We start from the raw sequence: 10076 nt of genomic DNA on the forward strand, positions 1-10076 counted from the left end.
CGATCGTTGTTGATGGATTATTTGCAGGGCAAGGCTCTCTCTATCAAAGGAGATAGAGGCGAGAAGGTAAGATCATGGATTTACCAGACAAACTCCTCAGTGTGGATAAAAACACAGCATGGCATGCTAATGTCCCGTGTCCTTATCCGTGTGTGTGTGTGTGTGATTTTGTAAAGTGAACTATAACTACACCCTCACATGCAGTCCAGCTCACACACACACACACACACACTCTTACTAGCTGTATGAAGTTGTTGGAGCTCCTGCACCATGTGGGTGGAGGAAACTGAAAATTCTGCATATTTATGATGTCGGAATTACGGGTATGCTGACCATGAGGGTGACCAGCGTACACACACACACACACACACACACACACACACACACAAAGACACACTTCTCTGCTGAGGAGTGCTGGGTGGGTGCAGAAATGTCTGTCCCAAAAATACAACAAGCATCCTGAGCTATTTCAGGTCTTTGAGAAACAGCTGAGTGGCAGAAAAGAAAATAGCTCCAGAACTTTCTGTTGCTAAGATGTTAGCGATGGCTCGAATAAAACAACACAAAATAATACAATACAAAACATCGCAAAATAAAACAACACAAAATAAAACAAAACAAAACACACATTGAGTGATCATCTAGTTGTTTAGCTTTTTTATTTCCATACAATATAGCTCCAGACCTTATTTTATATATATATATATATATATATATATATATATATATATATATATATATATATATATATATATTTAAAAAAAAACCTTGATGATGTTAGCACTTGTTATTTTGAGATGTTAGTAAATCAGAGATCGGTGCACTACCAGTTTTTCTTTTTATTTATTTATTTATTTATTTATTTATTTATTTATTGGCCCGATCGTGATCATTTTTGTCCTCATCGCTTCTTTTCAAAACAAAGTTACGTACTTTCATGCCACACACTGTACACTCATATCCTCATACAATGCAATTTAAAGAAGTGAATATTATTTAAAGTAGTTTAATCATAACAATATTGTTAAACTTCACTGGGGTAGTACTGAGAGTAAGAATAGGTCATAAATAATAAACCCTATAAACGCAGAGCTCGTCTCTGAACCTTGTCCCTAATATCTGTTTGCAACTCGCTGCGAAAAAAAGCTGCGTAGTTTCTGATGGTATTTGCATTTATTTATTTATTTTCGTTCTGGTTGAACCGCCAGGCTTTATCTTAACTGGCCTAATGCGGTGTTTGTTGGTTTTTTTTGTCATCACTGAAGCTACGAAGATAAATCCTTCTTTTCGGTACTTACTGAGAGAAAATCGAGCGTATAGGAACACAGCCCACATTCTAACTGCGTTATTGTTCAGTGTATACACTGATTTAATTTGATGTTGTGTGTGTCGTGTGTGTTGTGCGTGTCGTATGAGTTCTCTGTGCCCGTGTGCTGAACTGACGAGCCCGAGTGTTGTTCCTCTGAGGAGTTTGCTGGTTAAACTGCATGAAGCCACAAACGCATGTGTGTTTGAGGTGCTTTGAATGTTCTTTAAAGGAACGCTTCGACCTAGCAATGCTAACGTGGCTAACGAGTGACGGACGCCAGCGTCCAGCAGGCAGAACGGCTTTCTTTTAGAGAGCGTGAGATTTCTGTCAGCCATCGTTCGCATTATCACTACGCTGGAGAGTTCCTTTAGCGCTGTCTGTTGTAACGTTTGTATCCACATTTCATGGGTTAATAACGGCAATAAATGAGATGTTTGGTATGTTTGTGAGTTCGTTGTCTTCTAACAAGATTTGTTTTTGTGTATACGTTGTACAGAAATTGATATCAGATCATATTAGTTGCGATATTATTGGGGTTTATCTGAAGGTCGTTGTAGTACAGAGTAACTCCGCTTCACATCGTTGATAAGTTTACTGCAGCTGCACGACACTGAGTGTGTTATACCTTCACATCTGCACACCGCTGGAGGAGACACTCATCTATTAGTTTTCCTGAGATGACGTCAGGGACCCTTTCACGCGGGTGTCACAGATCTGCTCTGGTGTTAAAGTTCCCGCTTTGTCCACAGGGGGACAGTGGAGAGCACGGTCATCCTGGGGTCAAAGGTGACAAGGGAGAGAGGGTAAGAAACACCTACAAGCTCAATCAGTTTAAGATTACGGTTTAAGAGTTTTTATATAGATCTGAGTGCCGTGAAGCTCCTTCAGTCATGCCGATGCGTTCTGTAGGGATCTGAAGGCCTCCTGGGACTTGCTGGCAAAAAGGGAGACAAAGGACAGCAGGTGAAGAAAACACTTTGACACTCTGTGTGTAAATTCCAGGTGTGTGTACGTGGGCCAGAAATAATCCTTCCTTATCATGATGTCATGTTCATGTGTGTTACAGGGTGAGACGGGATCTGCTGGAGCTCCGGGGTTAGCCGGACCACTCGGACCACAGGTGAGACGGGGAAAAAAAAAAAACGATAAAGTAGTATAAAAATCCAGAACAAGCCTCTTTTAGCTACAGCTTCTAAAAACCAGGAAGTTCTCTGTTTGTGTCTTGTACGTTGAACAAGCAATTGATGTTGATTTCTGGATTCTGATTGGTCATCAGGTGTTGGTTCATTTTCTGTAGCAGCAGCTCTGACAGTAGTGCAGCTGCAAATCACAGGTTTATATTAATAAGTTGCCATTTCTATAGTAACAGCTCATAGAGAGTGAACTCTCCACATGAACAGATTTTAAAAATGGAGATGTTTATTTAGCATTTATGGAAGGAGTCTCAGGGGGCACAGTGACTTAGTGGCTAGCACATTTTCCTTGCACCTCTTGGTGCAAGGTTGGGGGTTGGAATCCCGCCTCCTCCCTGTGTGCGTGGAGTTTGCATGTTCTTCCCATGCTTTGGGGGTTTTGTCCAGGTACTCTGGTTTCCTCCCCCAGACCAGAGGCATGTAGGCTTATTGGCATTCCCAAATTGTCCAATAAAAGGATCAATGAGAGATTTCCTATGAGCAGGGTTCCAAGTAGAACCTTCATATGTGAAGAACCCTTTGGAGGAAAATATAGTCACTTACAGGTGATATATTCATTAGTGTGGGACGTTGATGAGGGTTAACAGTATTTCAGTGCAGAATAGGAATCACTTGTGTTTTTCATGTTGTATTAATTAATTTACTTTTTCACGTAGGGTATTCAAGGTGACCTAGGACACCCTGGAGCACCTGGTCCAAAAGGCGTTCCTGTAAGTAAACACTGTGTAACCTCATAATTGACCTCTTAATTGACCTCTAATATGAGACTCCACCTTCAATCCAGGAGTCCATTTTCTCTCTTCTGATGGAGCTCAGATGACAGGTTGTTAATTATGAAGTTTAATGACGCTGGTGTATTGAATTTAAACGATTCGATTCAATTCAGTTTTATTTGTATAGCACTTTTAACAATGGACATTGTCCCAAAGCAGCTTTACAGAAATATATACATTCAGGATATGGATGTTAACTGTATGGATTTATCCCTAATGAGCAGCCAGAGGCGACGTTGGCGAGGAAAAGCTCCCTGAGACAATATGAGGAAGAAACCTTGAAAGGAACCAGACTCGAAAGGGAAAACATCCTCATCTGGGTGACACCGGATAGTGCGATTATAAATAAATAAATCCTTTCTATACATGTGTTAATACTACATGCTCAAATAGTGCAGTTGTGTAACCAAGAAATTCATTACAGTTTCTACATGAAGTCTGTTTTGTTGAACTTCTCCACTGTTCACTGATGGAGACTTGAGTGCAGAACTGTTTGTGGTCATTGCAGTGCTAAGGCTATAATAGCAACTGTAGTCCTGGCCATCAGAGCATATCTGTTCACATGAGTTGAGGTCCAAAGCCATCTTTATGGTTTTTAAGTGGTACCATCATCAGCAATCTCAACGATCTTTATTCTGCACCATGTGGGGACATCCTCAGCAGCAGCATGTGACTAACAATGGATGAGAACTCCAACCAGAAGTAGGGCATCAGGATGGATCAGGCAGGTCCAGAAAGCAGAAGGGGTCAGGATCACTGGTATCTCAGAAGTATCACGAGGAGAACACGTGAAAGTGTGAAGGGGGGGGCAGCATTCAAACATCCCAGTTCACCACAACACTCTGTGCCTGTGAGCCTCTAGATCTGCTTCTTTACCTAAGAAAAACTATTCACAAAAAGCTTGACTAAACAAATATGTTTTCAGCCTGGACTTAAACACGGAGACTGTGTCTGAGTCCCGAACACTAATTGGAAGACTGTTCCATAACTGTGGGGCTCTATAAAAGAAAGCTCTTCCCCCTGCTGTAGCCTTCGCTATTCCAGGTACCAACAAATAGCCTGCATCTTTTGATCGCAGTAGCTGTGGCGGATCATAAAAGACAAAAAGTTCGCTCAGGTACTGTGGCACGAGAACATTCAGTGCTTTATAGATTAATCGTAGTATTTTATAATCAATGTGAGATTTCACTGGGAGCCAGTGTGGATAAGATCGGGGTGATGTGGTCGTATCTTCTGGTTCTAGTTAGGACTCTAGCAGCTGCATTCTGGACTAACTGGAGTTTGTTTATATTCCTACTGGAACATCCAGACAGTAAGGCATTACAGTAATCTAATCTAGAGGTGATGAAAGCATGAACTAGTATTTCTGCATCATGTAGTGACATTATATTTCTTATCTTAGAAATATTTCTAAGATGAAAGAAGGCTATCCTAGTAATATTATCTACATGAGCATCAAATGATAGGCTGGAGTCAATAATCACTCCAAGGTCTTTAACTGCTGTACTTGATGAAACAGAAAGACCATCCAGAGTTACTGTGAGATCAGAAAGATTACTTCTAGCCACACGTGATCCTAGTACAAGTACTCGTGTCTTGTCAGAATTAAGTAATAGGAAGTTAAAAAACATCCAGTGTCTAATGTCTTTTTACAAATTCCTCATCTTTATTAAACTGCTGTCTGTCCTCTGGCTTCGCTGAAACATACAGCTGTGTATCATCAGCATAACAGTGGAAGATAATTCCATGTTTATGAATAGTTTGACCAAGAGGTAGCATTTATAAAGAAAAAAAGCAGTGGGCCTAAAACAGAACCTTGTGGAACACCAAATTTAACCTCGGTATGCGTGGAGAAGTCTCCATTTACATCGACGAACTGATAAAGATCTGTCAGATAAGACCTGAGCCAGGAGAGGACTGTTCCCTTAACACCAACAACATTTTCTAATCTATCAAGGAGAATAGTGTGATCTATAGTATCAAAAACAGTAAGGAGACACAACCCTGATCAGAGGTCAGTAGTAGGTCATTTACTACTTTAACTAACGCTGTCTCTGTGCTATGATGAGGTCTAAATCCTGACTGATACACTTCATGAATGTTGTTCCTATGTAAGTACGAGCATAACTGCTGTGCTTCAAACATTTCTAAGATCTTGGAGATAAAGGGTAGATTTGATTTTGGACTATAGCTGGACAATTTACAGGGGTCGAGGTCAGGTCAGATTCCAAGCTGATTAAGCCACGTGACATTAATCCATGATATATTTCCGGTGTGTATGAAGTGGAATTACAGCTGGATTAACGAGATAACTATGGTTTTATATTAAGATAGACTTTGGATTTAAATTGAAAAGACACATGCTTTTCTCATGAGAAACTAACCCTTTAATATCTCTCTCTCTCTCTCTCTCTCTCTCTCTCTCTCTCTCTCTCTCTCTCTGTCTGTGATCAGGGTGATCCGGGTAAAAAAGGAGAAAAGGGAACAGCAGGAGAGAGGGTAAGAACTGGTTCTCAGTCAAATCCTGGTGCAACTCATAGCAACTTAAATTAAAACGCTGCATATTTGAGTGAAATGTGTCTTCCTGTGTGTATACACTGATAGCTCAAACAGATCCTGCTGAACTGATGTAATCTCCAGATTTCCTTTTAGTCCTGGGAGTGAGACGTGGGCACTCGACTGCATACAGATCCACTTTCTAATCATCTATCCACCCGCGATTGTCCTTTGTCTCATCAGCCACTGTTTCCTGTTTCACTGTTTACTGACATTATTATTTCATTCAAACTGAGACTGAGACTGAGAATGAAGATTTGATAATACTTCCAATAATTTGCATTATAGGATATAAACTAACAGCACATGTTTGTTTTATATACACTGATAACTTAATTAACATGTAATACATGTACAGTGGTGCTTGAAAGTTTGTGAACCCTTTAGAATTTTCTATATATCCGCATAAATATGAGTCCTAAAAGTGGACATAGAGAATCCAGTTAAACAAATGAGACAAAAATATTATACTTGGTCATTTATTTATTGAGGAAAATTATCCAATATTACATATCTGTGAGTGGCAAACGTATGTGAACCTTTGCTTTCAGTATCTGGTGTGACTCTTTCTGCAGCAATAACTGCAGATAAACGTTTGGGGTAACTGTTGATCAGTCCTGCACATCGGCTTGGAGAAGTTTTAGTCCGTTCCTCAGTACAGAACAGCTTCAACTCTGGGATGTTGGTGGGTTTCCTCACATGAACTGCTTGCTTCAGGTTCTTCCACAACATTTCTACTGGATTGAGGTCAAGACTTTGACTCGGCCATTCCAGAACATTCACTTTATTCTTCTTTAACCCTTCTTTGGTAGAGCAACTCGTGTGCTTAGGGTCGTTGTCTTGCTGCATGACCCACTTTCTCTTCAGATTCAGTTCACGGACAGATGTCCTGACATTTTCCTGTAGAATTCGCTGGTATCATTCAGAATTCATTGTTCCATCAATGATGGCGAGTCGTCCTGACCCAGATGCAGCAAAACAGGCCCAAACCATGGTACTACTACAGTACCACCACATTTCACAGATGGGATAAGGTTCTTATTCTGGAATGCAGTGTTTTCCTTTCTCCAAACATAATGCTTCTCATTTAAGCCAAAATATCTATTTTGGTCTCATCCGTCCACAAAACATTTTTCCAATAGTCTTCTGGCTTGTCCACATGATCTTTAGCAAGCTGTAGAAGGCCAGCAATGTTCTTTTTGGAGAGCGGTGGTTTTCTTCTTGAAACCCTGCCATGCACACCATTGTTTTTCAGTGTTCTTCTGATGGTGGACTCATGAACTTTAACATTAGCCAATGTGAGAGAGGCCTTTAGTTGCTTAGAAGCTACCATGGGTTCCTTTGTGACCTCGTGGTCTATTACACGTCTTGCTCTTGGAGTGATCTTTGTTGGTCTCCACTCCTGGGGAGGGGAACAATGCTCTTAAATTTCCTCCATTTGTACACAATCTGTCCGACTGTGGATCGGTGGAGTCCAAACTCTTTAGAGATGGTTTGGTAACTTTTTCCAGCCTGATGAGCATCAACAACTCTTTTTCTGAGGTCCCCCCCCCAGCATCAGGAAGCACTCAGCTCCTACAAGGAAAACACAAAGACACAAGAAAAATCAATTACAATATGCTCGAAGCAGGCAAACAAAAGAATAAAAACAAAACAAAAGCAAACTCACTGTCACAAAAACACAGATAACCTCAAGCTCAAACTGATTACAGGTAGCAAGTTTACCAAGACTGACCAAAACCACTACTACCACATAGCAGTATCAGGATAATTGATAAAGACTGTTACAACAGTTGAATTCAATAAAACTGATCTTAGTGACAGTAGAAAACACAAATAAAACAAAATAACAAAATAAAGCAGCCAAAAGCAGCAAAGCAGCCCAAAACCAAAACCAAAGCACAAACAAAGCAAAAACAAACAGAATCATCAGCCACGTGGCTCTGTGAGTGAGGGGGAGGAGCTATACCGAAACGACCACACCTCACTCAGCCCGCCTTAACGCATGCAAAATCGAGGACCCTAAGAACAAACAGGTGTTAGAACCTCAATTTGGAAAGCATGCAAGATCATTTAGCTCGAGTGATAGAACTAAACGATTTACCTACCGTGATCCGATGACATGATACTCACGATGGCACATACGAAAATCATGATAGCTTCTTTAATAGTTGTGACGGCAACAGCTGGCGCTCCGACCGGAGCTACGTTAAACTACCATGCTACACAGATGGGAGCCTTGACGGCACACCGCACTGAGAGTGAGCAGCACACCACACCTGCACACAGTCTCAGTAGCCCAACGTCACACTAAACAAGTAAATCGCATGATAAGTAGACAACGCTAGCATCAAACAGCTAAGCGACAAAGCTAAGAACACATACCTCTGTAGTCCGTAGCAACGAAAGGAAGGGGCGGGTTTTTCAACCATGACACATTCTGGGAGGCCTAAACAACCACTTATATACTGTGGTAGGAAGATAGCTCATTGGCCACGTAGTTAATAAGGGTGACGTTTTAACCACGACACACACCCCACTACACACTTCCACAAAGGTGTGTTGTGAAGATCAGACTCTGATAGATCCCTGTTCTTTAAATAAAACCGAGCACTCACTCACTCACACCTGATTGTCATCCCATTGACTGAAATCACCTGACTTTAATTCCACCTTCAAATGAACTGCTAATCCTAGAGGTTCTCATACTTTTACCCCTCACAGATATGTAATATTGGATCATTTTCCCCAATAAATAAATGACCAAGTACAATATTTTTGTCTCATTTGTTTAATTGGTTTCTCTTCATCTACTTTTAGGACTTGCGGAAAAATCTGATGATGTTTTACGTCATATTTATGCAAATATCTAGAAAATTCTAAAGGGTTCAAAAACTTTCAAGCACCACTGTATGTACAGTATCTCACAAAAGTGAGTACACCCCTCACATTTTTGTAAATATTTGATTATATCTTTTAATGTGACAGCACTGAAGAAATGACACTTTGCTACAATGTAAAGTAGTGAGTGGACTGGCCAAGCATGTCTCCAGGCCTAAACCCTATTGAGCATCTGTGGGGCATCCTCAAATGGAAGGTGGAGGAGCACAAGGTCTCTAACATCCACCAACTCCGTGATGTCGTCATGGAGGAGTGGAAGAGGACTCCAGTGGCAACCTGTGAAGCTCTGGTGAACTCCATGCCCAAGAGGGTTAAGGCAGTGCTGGAAAATAATGGTGGCCACACAAAATATTGACAGTTTGGGCCCAATTTGGACATTTTCACTTAGGGGTGTACTCACTTTTGTTGCCAGTGGTTTAGACATTAATGGCTGTGTGTTGAGTTATTTTGAGGGGACAGTAAATTTACACTGTTACACAAGCTGTACACTCACTACTTTACATTGTAGCAAAGTGTCGTTTCTTCAGTGTTGTCACATTAAAAGATATAATCAAATATTTACAAAAATGTGAGGGGTGTACTCACTTTTGTGAGATACTGTATCTACTTTACAATGACCAGATTACAGTTTGCTAAAGAGACAACGTAAGTGCATAACTCAACAGCAACAATAATTCACTGCTAATTTAAGCTGCGTTCACACTTGCAGTGTATTGTATTATTTGTTTTACATGTGATCTTACACATTTCACTGGACAATTTTTTTTTTTTGCTTCTTCTCTTACAATTTTTTTGTCATCACAAAATATGCATAATCTCATCATGAGCCCGATCCTGAACAAAACCTGTTTCCTGGATCTTTGATATGCAGAACGGTTCATCCATAACTTGCAAACGAATTTGCTGGCTGTGTCTCCAGAAAGGAAGTGAAGGCATACCTCAGCAAGGTTCTTACATATTGACACCAGATTAGTCACGTTGAGTTTATTTCCAACTTGCGAGGGCTACTGAAAACAAGAAGTGAGCCAGTAACTATGCTATGGCTGGAGGTTTCACCTTCAAATGTAGTATATCTTCTTGGGAACAAGTTTTGGGAAGAACTGACAAAAAGTCCTTGGCCCCCTTAATCGCTGCTAGCAGCTATGTTTTATCATTATTATGATTATTTTAAATGTTATTGAGATTTTACTATTTTAATTTCGTTTAATTTTGTCATACTTAATGTTAATATTCCTATTTTTTATTATTTAAACCATTTGTTTCCATTTATGTCATAGCTGTTTACTGTATGTTTTTTTTCTGCTTGTTTGTCATGTTTTATATATCTGCAAATGCAATTAAATA

General features: G+C 40.3%; 1 protein-coding gene across 2 annotated transcripts in view; it reads left to right on the forward strand.

The window, feature by feature from the left end:
- col22a1 (collagen, type XXII, alpha 1) overlaps nt 1-10076 on the forward strand; it is a 77715-nt gene that overhangs the window by 38614 nt on the left and 29025 nt on the right. The window contains exons 12-17 of one of the 2 annotated variants that reach the window (XM_053641013.1): nt 28-66; nt 2059-2112; nt 2219-2272; nt 2376-2429; nt 3159-3212; nt 5730-5774. In XM_053641013.1, the coding sequence (XP_053496988.1) occupies nt 28-66; nt 2059-2112; nt 2219-2272; nt 2376-2429; nt 3159-3212; nt 5730-5774 (300 nt within the window). The remainder of the gene's footprint in view (nt 1-27; nt 67-2058; nt 2113-2218; nt 2273-2375; nt 2430-3158; nt 3213-5729; nt 5775-10076) is intronic. The other variant, XM_053641014.1, reaches the window with a different exon arrangement.

Source organism: Ictalurus furcatus, chromosome 14 (assembly GCF_023375685.1).
Source record: "Ictalurus furcatus strain D&B chromosome 14, Billie_1.0, whole genome shotgun sequence".
In the NCBI taxonomy this organism is placed as follows: Eukaryota; Metazoa; Chordata; class Actinopteri; order Siluriformes; family Ictaluridae; genus Ictalurus; species Ictalurus furcatus.